Source organism: Actinia tenebrosa, unplaced genomic scaffold (assembly GCF_029948245.1).
Source record: "Actinia tenebrosa isolate PJP-AT-01 unplaced genomic scaffold, QUT_ActTen_1.0 PGA_scaffold4__44_contigs__length_22323623, whole genome shotgun sequence".
NCBI classification, from domain to species: Eukaryota; Metazoa; Cnidaria; class Anthozoa; order Actiniaria; family Actiniidae; genus Actinia; species Actinia tenebrosa.
This window is the reverse complement of record NW_028292581.1, coordinates 721,226-736,941: the sequence shown is the minus strand read 5'-3', so window position 1 is coordinate 736,941 and position 15,716 is coordinate 721,226. Positions and strand designations below refer to the sequence as shown.

Below are 15,716 nucleotides of genomic sequence, written 5' to 3'. Positions count from 1 at the left end.
ATTTTGGAGGTGTCAAAGAGGCATACAATGGATCGAGGTCTTTGTATCCTTCTTGAAAATATAACTTAGTTGACTTTCATTCTTCTTTTTTTTTTTTTTCTTTTTTTTTTTTTATTGAAGTTATTGATCCTTATATCAATACATGCAACTCCTTCGTTGTTTACACTATACCTTAGCTCTTCAAATAGTCCGGTGTGGATCCTTTGAGCGACACGATTCTTCAAATCCCAAAAAAAATCCTATTTGCACCAGAGACAACAAATGCATTCATGCTACAGCTCAGATACTAAACTTTTTTTAATGTTGTTTTGCATCGTATTTTTCTTTTGGTTTACAAATAAAGATTTTTTTTAGATTCACTTTACATGAAAGATTGAACTTTCTGAAACAACTATTAACAGTTACACTTGCATGGATTTATTTAAGACAACGCTGTCTTCCGAACTGATACTGAACATTGAATAACGACTCCAACCGTATAGCTCGAACTTTACTAACAGCTTTGTGAAGCCAAAACTAGTTTCAACTCAGCATAGCTCAGCATGTTTAGTTATGTAGCAAAGCAGTTTATCTCATTTAGTGTATCCATACAAAAGCTTCTTCTATTTTTACCTTCAATCTCAACTCAGTATTTACAGCGTAGAGAGCTCAGTCTGATCTCGGAAAGACAACTCAATTAGGGCCTAGATAAGCTATGTTTGAACGTAGCCAGTATGTTTTCTCTTTTCCTTTCTTTCTTTCTTTTATTTGCTTATTTTTTTACCGAAAAATTATGCTTAGCTCTGGGCCATTACTACTTTTCAGTAAAAAATCTGTTGTAGAATTTTCCCATTCTGAATATAAAGCAAAGAGTACATGGGAAAAAAGTGAATGCCTTTTTTATTCAACTAACTGAACCTAAACATGAATCTACTGTTTCATTTTATTTGCAGATCGTCGTGAAGACTAGATACTGCAGTCATGCATATTGAAGAACTGAGCAGCAGTAAAGGGCAGGTACTTTAGTGCTATTTAAATAAACCATAGTTAATATTAATTATAAATATACTGGGGAAAAAGGGCTTGTCTTGCGAATATGAAAATACTATGTAGAAGGTTCTTCTTATTGATAAGCAAAAGCCAGGCTAAAAGAACTTCGAAACATGCATTTACTAGACATCATACGGGAAGTCAAGACAAGCGAAAGAAAATTAAACTGCCAATGAGCAAATTTGAATTTTAAAAGTGTTCTTCTCTATATATAGGAGGGCGGGTTGTTTCAGTGAGCAGTTAGTGAAATAGTTTCTTTGTTTCTTCAAACTAAAATGTGAATTCGTGATATGTATCTTGTGCCGGAAAACTGAAGTAAAGTGTCTTATTTGGCAATGGACCATTCTTAGTAGTATCGTGGATACGAGACAAACATGAAAATATAAAACAAATCACACTCTTTCTCGACGGAATTCTTTTGTATTTCCATGTTAAACTCGTATTCAACACAAGTTTAAGAAGGGTGCATTAAGAAAATGAAAAATAAATATGTTATATTCTTTATGGCTGGATAGTTTATCATGAGTGTTAGGGAAAAATATTCATGTTGCAAGAGAAGTTCTGTCACTGATCCATAAGAACAATCAATTTCGTTTCCGTTCGCTTCCGTTCGCTTCCGTTCGCTTCCGTTCGTTTACAGTGAGTGGCAGTTTGCGAACTGTAGTTTCTAACTTTATTCAATTCTCATTCCTATTCTGTTTTGTAGTTGTGAGAACTGGAAAGATTAATTCCTCCTGCAAACCGAGAAAACAGCTCAAGGTGCCGGCCAATAATAGATGATAATGTTGTTTTTTCATGACTGGATCGTTCACCTGGGTAGTATTGTATTTTGAAGGTAAATAGCTATCCTTTCTTTAATATTTTATCTTATTTAGAACCGAAAAAATCGATTGAGTCCTACCTAAATTATTCTTGCCATTCTTGAGAACAACAAATATTCTTAACTTCGTTATTTTTTTCAGTGGAAATATTGTTGTTTTCCGTTCTTAAATATTTGGATTTTTTTTTTTTTTTTTTTTTTTTTTTTTTTGCAGTACAGTTGTGCCATCAAGAATTTACGAAAAAAAAGATAAGATTGTGGAGAAAATAGACGAAACTCGTTTCTGATTTCGACTTAGCAAGCGAAGGCGAATACAAGACAACATGGTTAGCTTCTATTAAAGGTAAAATCACAACAAGTGCATACTGTTATAGTGCAGACAAAGTTGCAGAGAAAGGGCGAGATACCTTTATAACACTGATGGCTCATTCGGCATGTCTGGAAACCAGTAGCCAGTTAAGCACGGGATAGATATGCGCTGCCAAGCTTCTGTAAGCAGAAATTTTTGTTGGTTCTTTTTTGATTTCCATTTTGATTATAGAATGAGGTTTGACAACAACCTCTAAGCACTGCTAGAATGCTGCCCTCTTGAAATAACTGAAGTACACTTAGTTAGCTTTATTTTTATTATTTTCTTCTGTAGAATAAATGAAGTATTTTTTCATTAGTAATAAAATAAAATACATTTCGATGCTGCCGACTGAAGTAATGCAGATGACACTTGGTCAGACTTGCTCAGTGGTGTCAGTGTTTCATCGGCACTGAAAAAAAATTGATTCAAATAACCGATTTGTCGCACTGCACTGAATAGAAAGTCCGAGTGATCTTTGTATTTTGGTTATGCTAAAATAAATTTATCTCCATCGTCGAAGTTATATCTTGACAGTAGGATAAAAATTTTCACTCGATCATAATTTATTCGATTAACTTCATCCCAGTTGGCCAAATATTCGATTTGTGTGAAGATGTCAGGATAGTGATCAAGCTTTTGTTTTTGTTTTCTAATATTATTTTCGTTCGCCTACACAAAATGGCGTATTGCATTGCATTGTTTTTGGGGTACAACAGCGCATTATAGTTAACATGATTCTTTTTAAAATAATGACGAATTCCAGTAGGTTATCCTTTCCAGCCCTGGCAAGGCAGATTGCGATGGGATTAATCTGCGATGGGATTCGAATTTCTACGAAAAAAGCTTTTCACAATGCGAGTTGCTTTGTGTCACTTTGTGCGAGTTGCTAGGTCTGCATGCAAAACAAAGGCTAATTACGTCACATGAAGTATCGCTGTTGACTTTTTGCTCAGCAGCTGCTTAAAAGAGAGAGTGCAACAGTGTTATATTACTCACAACATTGACAGCTGTCAGGTGCACCCGGTTTATTTTGAGTGGATTACGCTGTACAAGCACAAAGTGCAATTGATCTTTGCTGGAAAGCAAAATGGCGCCAATGCTCCTCTTAACTATTCTCTCGTTGTTTTCTGTTTCCTCTGCAAGTCTGTCTGATGACTATGCCCACTTCGCTGCCCTAGATCCTGCAGAAAAAGTTAAGCTGTACTGGACCATCCATCAGTCGAACCAGAGCGTTTCCTTCGCTCTTGAGGCTGCTACGACAGGCTGGGTTGGTTTTGGAATATCTTCTGGGTCGGGTCGGATGACTGGGGCAGACATAGTCATAGGATGGGTAAAGGATGACAAACCTTTCTTGACGGTAAGATTCATAAATCTAATGAAAAGATAATCACTGAATGACTAGTCACAAAATGATCTTGCTCAATGTGCTTTTAAAATATCAGCATCAACCGAAACTCCAGTTGTACGACAACGGTTAAAAATTTGTGAAGTTCTGCAATGAAGAGTTTTTATTTCTATATGTATCAAAGGTACATTATATTGAACTGTAAATAGAAGGTCATACTTTGCAGCTTCTACTACTTCTATCGTTCTTGAATTCCTGATTTGACTCAACTTATAAGTTAAGTGAGACGGAACACATTTGTGCTGACTCACATTCCTGAATACCCCAGGTGAGCAAGAAATGTTTTGAAAGCTACGAATTCCTCAAGATTCTCTCAAGATTCTTGGTTATTATTATAGGGAATTTTAAAACGCTCCACGAAATTTACGCCAATTTTGATAAATGTTCTTTAAATAGAGCTTTGTTAATGAAATTACCCCCAAAAAGTTATATTTTTTAATTAACTAGTATTTACATAGATTTCGCGTTTTGAATGTGCTCAAATCAAAGAAGCTCAGTGGTGGTGAATTCTTTGATAAAATCCCAGAAAGTAACGTTTGTAGCACCGCTTTACCCACTAAATAATCGCCGTATGCAGTTTGATCAGTACAGCCCAAGCGCAACATGACACCGTACAACTACTGGCCCTTGATGCGCCAACGATAAAAAGATGAAACAAGGCGCTACCGAGAAAAAAAGAAATAACATGAGACCGGCTAAATAATAATATAATAATAATAATAATAACATGAAATCAGCTAAATTTACCCTGGATCCTAGCTGGTAGGGTATATTTTTCCAGACTCCTGAGTTTTCTGGACGCCTTTCGCCACCATTCACTTATTAAATTACCTTGGGTCAGGTTACTTGACAATGTCAATAAAGTTCAAATTACTAAAGTCACATGTGTGTCAGAGGACCCCCCTGAACTCTAGTGGAAGAATTCAAAATTTCTATTAAAGCTTGTTTTTATGTGTCATCACTTTTGATAAACAAAATGACAGGACGCACTTCAAGATATTCGCAACCTTAGCTATAATAAACTTGAAACAAAACATATGATAAAATCAATAAAATTGGGCTCCTATTTTGGATTATTAGTATGATCCCCTTCCTTTCCTTATTCACAGGATCGCTACGCCGAAGGACAATGGATGCCAGAAATAGACGAACACAACGACTACCATTTGACTTTTGGTGAAGAGAAAAATGGCAAAACCATTCTCAAGTTTTACAGAAAAATCGATACATGTGATAAAAAAGATATAAAGTTGACGGTAACAGCAAACAAATTATTTTTGTTTATCTGTGTTTTTTTTTGTTTTTTGTTTTGTTTTGTTTTGTTTTGTTTTTTGTTTGTTTGTTTCTTTTTCTTTTTCTTCTTTCTTTTCTTCCTCTGAAGCCCCGTTTACAACAGCGATTTTTTTGTGATTTTGTCCATAACAAATAATGGAAAAGAATTTACTTGTAAAGTTTTTTTCAGGATACCAATATTTTCCTAGACGAATGTCTCTTTTGAAGGATGAGACAAAAGATTTCATATTTCCGAAAATTGCCACAAAAATCGCCGCAAAAATCACCAGTGTAAACGGGACTTGAAAGAAAAACCCGGCTTTTCTGTTCGAAATTTGTTTAGTGGAACCTTAAATTTCAAGGTACGGTTCCACGGTTAAATGATATTTTGAAATGGTATTTAGGGTGTTGGGTTTTATGAAGAGAAAGAAACCATCCCTACTAAAGTAACATGTGATACCGTGATGTTATATAGGATTATATTTAATGATATAATTACGATAACTTATTCCCAATATTTTCCTCACTATAGGAAGGAACCACCAAAGTGATCTTTGCACTGAACGACGAGGATCCAGTGTCTCCCACGCAGATGAAGGGACACACACCCAGCGACAGAAATGCGCGTAGCATCTTGTTGCTGAACTCTCAAGGAAACAGGGACAAACCCGATCCATCCTGGTCATCATTTAATATACTCAACAAAAATGTACGTTAAGGCGATGTTACACTAGACGATTTTTAGCGCAACTTTTTTGTGTCAAAAGTTGACCTCGTCTAATTCAAGAACCTGTTATGCTAAGATTTTCCATTTAGTCCCCCTTTACATAAGAACCTGTTTTAGGCTAAAGTTTTAAAGCAGGTTCATATTTTATCAAATAGAGTCAAAACTAAACTAAAAAACATATAAATCAAAAAATAAACTGTACAAAGATTGTACACACGGTAAGTTGTAAATTACTTATAATGAGGTTTAAACTGCAAATAGGGTTTGTATAGAGTCACCACGTGACGGCAGCCATGTTAGATGGCAGGAACAAGTGACAATCGTTTTACATGAGAAAGAACTCAATTCCCGAGAGCAAAGGGATTTTATTGTTCTACTATCTAACCACAGGCAGTCCAAGCTGGATTATGGGCGCCGGCACGTGATGGTGCAAAACCTCTATTGGCTTAGATTGCAGTCATTTAAAGAAGCTCTTGCATAATGTTTATCATTAATAGACCACGCCTGCCAAAAACCAGTCGCTTTTTCCTTAAGAAAATAAGAACCTGTTTAAGAACCCAAAAAGCCAAACCTTGCAGCAAACGCCATTTATATAAGAACGTTTTAACGTCCAGCTTGGAAAAATCTAGGTCTTATAAGCGGGTTTTTAATGTATGCAACAATGTTGTAAGTTTTGAAGGTCGTTCAAAAAACCTGCAACATCTTGCAGCAACAAAACATCGTTATAGATTATGACCGTGCGCCACGTTTCACAAGAACATATTTGCGCAACATTATTCCACTTTAATGCGAATTTGGGTCTTCTTTTTATTGCTCATAATAAATATTAAACAGAACTTTTATAATTTCTTCACAGTACGAGGTTCCTTCCAAGCACACCACTTACCACTGCTCCGTGCATAAGATTCCTGACTTCCCAAAAAAGAACCATGTCATTCGAGTAAGTGTAAAATATTCTTATATGTTCTTTCCTAATGCATCAAAATACGTAAAAATAAATAAAAATTTTTATTCAATTTGTTGTCAGTGGGGAACTTCTCGTTCTGGGTGCTATTAAGGGGGCCTTTGGTTGAAAAGAAAGAAAACGCGTGCGTGATCATGTGTCCAGTTGCGAAGCATGCGGGGAGTGGCAGAACGCGAAAGAAATGTTAGGTGAAGCAAGACGCATATAACGTACTTCTCAACACTTCTTGAGTATTTTGTCAATTCCCAAATGCTTTACAACTCCACACAGCGCTACAAGCAAGTTTTTTAAAATATATTTTATTAAGTTCAATTTAGAACAGCCGTTACTTTGGATAGACGAATGACGAAATAGAATGTGTACGCACGTGCTGTGTGTTCTCATAAAGCATGCACCGCCATCCAAATAGAAAGCGAGTTTTGTAACAGTTTTTTCATTATCAATAAACATCATTATTAACAAACAAAAAAGAAAGAAAGAAAGCTGAGAAGGGTCTGGATATGAGAATGCGGTTACATTATAATACTAAATACTTCTTGTCGTGGCTTATACTGTTATATGTGGATTTCAGCGTCGGGAGTTTTCTGGCCCGGCTAGAACGCGCTTTTCCTCCTAACTCAAGTCAAGCAGAACTTTCACCTCCCAAACCTAAGTATATAGCACAAATCTTACCTGTTTATTTTACATCTCCAGTTTGATCCTGTAGTCCAGCAAGGAAACGAAGGCGTTGTCCATCACTTCATAGTTATGGCCTGTGACAAGGATTTCCCAGGTGTACATCTTAATGCCAGTGTTGACTGCGATGACTATGCCAATATGCCTGCTGAGGTTATGAAGTGCCGTGGATTGGGGGTCTTGGCTGCCGCTTGGGGTGTCGGGGGTGGGGTATGTATGTTACTTGATTGTTGATTTGGTTCTGCACATTGACTCAGACCTCTCTACCTTGGGCAGAATGTTTTCTTTTTCTATTTTTTTATTTCTATATTGTGTTTGTATTTTCGTTCTGCTCATCTCTAGTCAATACATGCCAAGTGTTAGTGTTTTACAAAGTTTATTTTCTTTTACTTCAGCCATTCGTTTATCCACAACACGTTGGATTCCCTATCGATGCAGAGCACATTGGGAGGTACTTTGTAATGGAAGTACACTATGACAACCCAGACCACAAATCAGGTATTAAAAGGAAGTCAATTCTGTTCTCATTCTGACATCGAACTGCAGTCTGAGGTTTGCGGTACCTAGCAAAAAGTAGTACTAAAGGTCTCTCAATTAACAAGATAATGGCGCGAAGTTAAATATAGGAAACCTTTTTAATTTTAAAAATTACCTACGTACAGTTTTAAACCTAAAAGTTTAAGTAACAAATAAAATCGCTATTGCCCTTATTCGTATACCGTTTACATCATCTCTTCATCATTATAGTCTCTTGATTTCGTTTTACATCAAAGTCTTCTTTGCGTCTTTTTTTCCAGGCATTATAGATAACTCAGGCGTACGATTTTTCTACACTCCTAACCTACGTAAATACGATGCTGGTGTATTTACAGTAGGCAGCTCTGTCTCTCCTTGGCTCATGGTCCCACCTAAGCAAAGGAAGTGGCTGACTACAAGTTCTTGTTCCAGAAGCTGCACAGAAAAGGTAAAAAGAAACTTGAACGTCTGGCATCTTTCTTGAACGCTTCTCCGATTTCGCGCAATAGGTTATATATAATCAATAGGCAACATTTTCGGGCCAATTGTCGAATTTTTACCAGCTCAGAATACATCTGCTGATTGGGCATTTTATGGAAGGCGGTTCTTTTCCATTCATTCTAGTAATAAGATTCATTCATTCTATAGTAATAAGATTCATTCGCTACCTTTAACTGATTATTAACATGTAATACCCCCGCAATGCACTCTTGCCGAAAATCAGTGCCTAATCATCCAAATAAGATGCATTTTAAAAATAATTTTAAAACAAGAGCGCGCAATATATTTTAAATGTGATCAATCAACTTCAACTGGTTTCAATATGATTGCTTTCAGCATCTTAAGAATTCTTCTTTGCCTGAAACAGGCATTAAGATCTTTTCCGCGTTTCTGCACACACATCTGAGCGGTAAGTGAAGTAGTAAAATGGTCAAGTTTAATAGGGTTTAACATACTTTATTCATACACCTATTTCAAAAAACGTCGTCATCGTCAAAGGCGATAGGCGATAGGCCATTCCGACATGGTAATGGTTTCGTTAAATACAAAGGCATCGAATCAGTCTCAACACTAAGGTCCGTGTTCTTAACGAGAATAAATAGCTCTTATTAACCGAGTGCGAGGTCCGTACCGTAAGTTATGGACCGAGTTTTTTCCACTGCCTTATGGCCCAAGCGCGTAGCGCGCGGGCCATAAAAAAGTGAAAAAAACGAGGATCCATAACTTACGGTACGGACCGAGCAAACGAGGTTAATAAGATATTTATTATATGGCAAGGCATTGAGATCAAAAAGAGGCGAAGCAACAAAAAGTAAAGTTGACAGCGCATGTCAAACAAGAACTGCATTGGAAGGGCTTCCTGTAACGTGCCAAAAGTCATGTAGTGTTTGAGTCGCTCAAAAGGCGAAGTTTTAGTTTACTTTGAAAGAATTTAGCTAAAGTTTAAAGTTTTCTGAAATACTAGTTAACAAAAGTGAGGCTTTCTTTTGCAAAACATGGAAATGCAAAGCAAAAAAGGCCTCAAAAGAAGACCTCAAGAACTCAACATGAGATTGAGAAGAAAACTGTCGTACTTCAAACTTCAAGATATTCACAACCAAGATGAAAAATACTACCGTCATCTTCCGTTTGTTTTCCTGCCTTTTATTGGGGGAAAAACTCAAAAACTGTCTCCAGAAATGAATGAGAAGCTTTGGAAAATTACGGCTGGCTGAACATGGATAGTTTTCGTCAATTTTCAACGTTTTGACTGTTTGAAGCAGGCCGCCATATGTACAATGGCTGAAGTCATGAAGAAGGCACACTTTCGACTCAATTAAAAAAGGTACTGCCAACTCTCCTGTCTAAAAATACATTCAAATTCAAGTGGGGGTGAAATATTACTGAAATATGGAAATACTTCAAGAGCGGATGAGCCTAGAACACTGCTTAAAACGTTTACGAAAGAAACTACTGGCTTCTTCACCCGATCGATTCAGATAAGTTCAAACTGGACGTTGTTAACTCACTGAAATAACAAATTTACGTTAATTCTACTTGTAAACCTATCTTTATTTCATTTACTGACTTATGTTTCTGCTTTTTATTATATGGTAAGGTAATTTCACGCGCTATGATTGGTCAATTTGCTGTCCATAACTTACGGTACGGACCGAAAAATGAAATGGTTCACTGAGTGTACGTACTTATGATCTTTTAAAACATTCAAATCTTTATCAAAAAAATATATTTCTGGATAAAAATCGTCGGAAAACCTTCAATAAATAATTAAAGATAACTGAAAGTCACTGGCATTTAATGTAAAACTTATCAAACAAGCGACAACTCTTTCATACAAGCGAAACTCTTTCGATCAAGGCTCTACACGGCACTAGTTGAGTGATTTTGTACGACTAGAAAAAAACTAGAAAAACTAACTATATTAAAGCTAAAACTATGTCAAACTACGAACTAAAGGGTGGTGAACAGCGGCTAATTCAGTAAATGAAATAAAGATAGGTTTACAAGTAGAATTAACGTAAATTTGTTATTTCAGTGAGTTAACAACGTCCAGTTTGAACTTATCTGAATCGATCGGGTGAAGAAGCCAGTAGTTTCTTTCGTAAACGTTTTAAGTATTCTTAAAGTGTTCTTGAAGTATTTCCATATTTCAGTAATATTTCACCCCCACTTGAATTTGAATGTATTTTTAGACAGGAGAGTTGGCAGTACCTTTTTTAATTGAGTCGAAAGTGTGCCTTCTTTATGACTTCAGCCATTGTACATATGGCGGCCTGCTTCAAACAGTCAAAACGTTGAAAATTGACGAAAACTATCCATGTTCAGCCAGCCGTAATTTTCCAAAGCTTCTCATTCATTTCTGGAGACAGTTTTTGAGTTTTTCCCCCAATAAAAGGCAGGAAAACAAACGGAAGATGACGGTAGTATTTTTCATCTTGGTTGTGAATATCTTGAAGTTTGAAGTACGACAGTTTTCTTCTCAATCTCATGTTGAGTTCTTGAGGTCTTCTTTTGAGGCCTTTTTTGCTTTGCATTTCCATGTTTTGCAAAAGAAAGCCTCACTTTTGTTAACTAGTATTTCAGAAAACTTTAAACTTTAGCTAAATTCTTTCAAAGTAAACTAAAACTTCGCCTTTTGAGCGACTCAAACACTACATGACTTTTGGCACGTTACAGGAAGCCCTTCCAATGCAGTTCTTGTTTGACATGCGCTGTCAACTTTACTTTTTGTTGCTTCGCCTCTTTTTGATCTCAATGCCTTGCCATATAATAAATATCTTATTAACCTCGTTTGCTCGGTCCGTACCGTAAGTTATGGATCCTCGTTTTTTTCACTTTTTTATGGCCCGCGCGCTACGCGCTTGGGCCATAAGGCAGTGGAAAAAACTCGGTCCATAACTTACGGTACGGACCTCGCACTCGGTTAATAAGAGCTATTTATTGAAATGGGTGTTTCTTTAAAAGAATGCGTCTGAGACTGGTGGTGATAGCCAGATGTCTCAGAGTACGAAAAACAGTTAGAGAGCACACTGTTCTACTGTTGCGCACAACATTGAATGCAAAATTGAATAAATTACCGCGTTGCTCGAATTGTTGCTCTAAACAACTAAAAGAACGAGCTAAGAGAAATAAAGTACGGAGCTACTTCAGGCTGCGAATTTTAGTTCTTAAATTACGTTGTGCACGCGTTAAACACCTGCCAATTAAATTTGACGCTTCTGTATAATATACTGTTTTCAAGAAATCTGCGACGTGGTGCATAGAGCGTTTTAACTCAGTCTCAAGATAGAGCCATATGTGTGTTCCTAACAAAAGAAACTAACAAAATTATTGCCAAAGCTGGTACACCAATATGGCGGCTGGGACGACATATCACTCACGTTTTCTGTTATCAGCAACAGAGCACATAACAGTTCCGCGGTGTGACCGAGCGTTACTCTGTTGAATAACATCGATTCCTTGTTGATGCAGGTCGTGCAGCATGGACTCAACACACTAGGGATGGTAAAGAACTTCCTGAGATAGCACGTGACGACAACTATGACTTTAACTTCCAGGTATGTAACGTACGAAACTGTAGATAGAGTAAACCTCTTGGGAATACGACAATGTACTGTATTGTACCTTTTTACCGTACGGAGGTAAAAAATAGAAGGAAAAATGCTATTTTCCCTAAACTTTGTATAGTCGTTCAACGCATCATGGACATTTCAAGTGCGCAATAAAAAACGGGAGGTGACCATTCTCGTTTTCATGCTACCTGATCTCAAGATGTGACAAAAGACGGCCTCGATTACGGATATGACAGTAATCCGAGGTCAAATAAAAATAGCACAATTCCAAATGCAATGCAAAATGTACGTGTTTTAAGCAACCTTTTAAAGGTAATCTTAATTACACTAGCTAAGCTAAGCATTTAATTATGTTTAAGTTATATTGTACAAATGCCTTATAGTTGAAATATGGAACTACGTGCGCTCTAGAGAGTCGTCCTGAGATCGAATCTTTCAGCTATTCTTACCAATAAATATATACCTTCGGGAAATATCATTTTTTCCATATTTCGTAGGTGGATGCTTTATGGTCTTGTAAGTCAATATGCGAAACAAAAAATGGGGTCACGAAATGTTCGAAAACTCACAATTTAGGTCGAGTTTTGCAAAAAAAAGCAAATTTTTGACTCAAAAAAAAAAGAGGACAAAGTGAAATTTAGATTAGAATAGAGAGGAAAGAAAGGAAAGAAAAGGAAAGAAACAAAACCAGAAGGAAAAGGAGACGGAGAAGTATAATTCTTGAAAAGGGTAACTTTCCTTTGGGGTTAAAACACACAGTCTGATCACTGGAAAAATTTATCGATTTGAGATGTTGGAAATATGTTGGAAGTTTCGACTTCCAACATATTTCCATACTATGGAAGTTAAAAAAACCATGGAAATATAATGGAAGTCAGCACTTCCATACCATGGAAGTCATGAAAGTGCAAGCGTCATGCAAACAATGTTCACGTTTTTACTAAAGAGTTTTAAACTTGGTTTGATTGCGACCCACTGCTCACTAGCGATATATGTAAGACTAAAACCGCTGAGAATGAGCAATATTTGTATCATTTACTTGTAGGACATCCAGTTCTTGCGAAATGAAGTGCATTTAAAACCAGTAAGTGAAAAGTTAATACGACAAAAAATATTGTGGGAATCAAGGGTGTGTATGTATGTATGTGTCGAAAATCTACGTCACACTTCCTCGCGTATAATATTATCCAAATATCAATATATGGTAACAACATACAATTTACAATTTTGTCATTAGCTGTGTCCTTGATCGATTATTAAGGATGTCGCTTTTGAAGAAGATCAGTACAAATTCATTTACGCAACAGACCTATGATTATATGCATTAGTTATAACTGGCTTACTTTGACATTTGCTCAAATTCTAGGGAGACGAAATCATCCATAACTGCGTGTACAACACAATGGATCGCACCAAGCTGACATTTGTAAGTGATAGTTGGGTAATGCTTCCGAATCTTATCATTGGAAGAATTAATAAGAAATATCCGACGTATTTGGAGAAGAAGATTAATATCCCGATTGTTGGTAGACTTTCCCTCTAGATTCAGTAAAGACGATTTTTTAGAATATCGAGTTTCAGGATTCCTGTTGACGCGCGGAGATTGGGCAAGTGGGACTTTTCGCAGTCTAGATTTTCGGCGGAAGTAAAATCCAGTTCAAAATATTTCCTCTAATGCAGGCAGCAACAATTTAGAATCGTAGCATAGGGAGGATCAGAGGGGAGCTTGAATGAAGAGGACTAAATAAGATAATTTATGAACACGGAGGTTCCGTTTTTTTAGGGCGGAGACTCGACGAGAGATGAGATGTGTCTGAACTTCGTGTTTTACTACCCATTCCTACCAAAGTTACCGCGTATTTGTACCGCTTTAGACCTGAAGGCAGGAGTGGCCATGATGGATAAACATTACCCAGCGTAAGTAACATTATTGTCCATTTGATACAAAGATAAAAAAAGAAGTTAAGTTTGGACCTTTTTTGCGTTTACTGATTACGCCACGAGCTTAAGGGAGTAATTGCTTTGTTGCCTGAGCCTAGTTTGAAGCACTCAACGCCAAATGGAATTGGATTTTAGAAGTTTTGCGCCGGACGGAAACTCAAGAAAAAACCCTTAAAACAAAAGAGAGGTCTACTCCAATAGAGGCTTTGCACCATCGCGTAACGACAGCCACGAGGATGGCAATAACAATACAATCGTTTTACATTCAATTTCCGAGAGCAAAGGGATTTTATTGTTATAACGTCTAACCACAGGCTATCCGAGCTGTATTATGGGCGCCGGCACGTGAAGGTGGAAAGCCTCTATATGTATGTCTTACTTGAATTCCACCTCACGCTCACTCACAACGTCAATTATGTCATCATACAACAACTTTAAATCGAAAAGAAGTTGTTTTAGAATACCAAAAATCCTTATGTTATTTTCGATATTCTATTCTTTGTGAACGCGCATATACAATAATTAGTTAGCCATGTTCTGGCTATTTAATTTCAAGATTACCGACCTTCAGATGGCTACTGAATATGGCTGAATTAGCGATTGGTATTAATTGATTATTTAACTTGGGGGAATCTTAAAAATCTTACTAGATTATTTTGATTTGATTTGATTTTTCCTTGAAAGCGAGGATGGGAAAAATGCATCGCTAGTATACAACCCTATCAAAAGAAGCCACGTAATCTGGACGCCAAAAATGACCGATGAATACAAACAACTGATTGCCGATGATAACCAGTTGTTTAGACCCTTTTGTTCTATGAAAACCGTATTCAATAATACACTTCGCGTGAGTATTCCTTTTATTTGTGGGTTCATGATCAGCTAAAATAAATCTTCTGAATGCAAAATCATTGGTAAGGAGATATTGACGCCTTTGCTCGTTGATTCTTCGTTCCTCCCTTTCTTTTCTTTTCTTTTCTTTTCTTTTTTTTTTTTTTTTTTTTTTTCTCTTTTCTTTTTTTCTTTCTTTTCTTTTTTGTCCTTTCTTTTTCTTCTTCTCTTATCCAATGATATTTGTTCCTTTGACCCCTTTTCCCCAAGAAAACGATCCCAGCTAATTTCTCCAATTCTACCCACAAAGATTATCCAAATTCTGGCGCTGACTGAATTTTTTAAATTTAGGATTCGCTGAATGACGCGGATTATCAAGGTCCTAAAGTAAAAATAACGACTCCGTTACCCGCACCAAAGGACCAATGTGATGTCTATAGCTCTGCAGTATGTACCTCTGGCTACTTGTTGTACCAGATACTGACCGTCACCTTCATCATCCTCACTCAGTGGTAATCCGGCGTTACACATGTAACACCATGTTACATATGTAACACCATGTTACATCGTACGAAAAATTACTGAGACGAACTTGACTTTTCATTTTTGGTTTTTGATTTTGATTTTTGTTTTTTGTTTTTTGTTGTTAAATTGTGATTAAAGTTTTTTTTTTACCTAGGATTTTTTTATTATTACGTGGTACTTAATTTTCAATTCCTCTCTTGTCCTCTTTCTTTCTTCTCTTCTAGGCAAGTTAATTTCTTTCAATAGCTGTTATCACAGTTGAACCCTCAATGAATAATTCTTTTGTTTTAAGAATCATACAAGTGAGGCTATCGGGCTAATTTAATGCTTGTCTCATTTGCATCTCATTTGCATGCATCCATAATAACTGCTATTTGATGAGCAGTGTTAGGCTTAGGTCAAACGTCGAACTTCACATAAGCGGTACGAATTGAAAACAATTCAATGGATAAAAAGGCGGTCTTCTTCTATGTCATTAGGTTCGACTCGTGGGGTTCGACATTTGACCTTAGTCTAAGGGGGGAAAAACTCCTGCATACTCGCAAATGCTTTGCGCTGGCATACGGCGTTCCAGCACGCGATGTCT

General features: G+C 36.7%; 1 protein-coding gene across 3 annotated transcripts; it reads left to right on the top strand.

The window, feature by feature from the left end:
* The first annotated feature begins 923 nt into the window (after positions 1-923).
* Positions 924-15,284, top strand: LOC116291195 (DBH-like monooxygenase protein 1). 3 transcript variants are annotated; one of them, XM_031698350.2, is made up of 17 exons: positions 924-996; positions 1,736-1,864; positions 2,069-2,192; positions 3,345-3,558; positions 4,716-4,862; positions 5,411-5,587; positions 6,462-6,545; positions 7,263-7,454; positions 7,640-7,742; positions 8,042-8,208; positions 8,598-8,670; positions 11,733-11,818; positions 12,879-12,917; positions 13,200-13,259; positions 13,617-13,750; positions 14,459-14,621; positions 14,957-15,284. In XM_031698350.2, exons 4-17 carry the CDS (start codon positions 3,502-3,504, stop codon positions 15,119-15,121), a joined length of 1,647 nt encoding a protein of 548 aa, XP_031554210.1. In that variant the 5' UTR covers positions 924-996; positions 1,736-1,864; positions 2,069-2,192; positions 3,345-3,501; the 3' UTR covers positions 15,122-15,284. The 3 variants fall into 3 exon arrangements, with proteins under 3 accessions (XP_031554210.1, XP_031554202.1, XP_031554194.1); XM_031698342.2 differs by having other exon boundaries at positions 2,064-2,192; XM_031698334.2 differs by lacking the exons at positions 924-996; positions 1,736-1,864; positions 2,069-2,192 and having other exon boundaries at positions 3,136-3,558.
* The last annotated feature ends 432 nt before the right edge of the window (positions 15,285-15,716 follow it).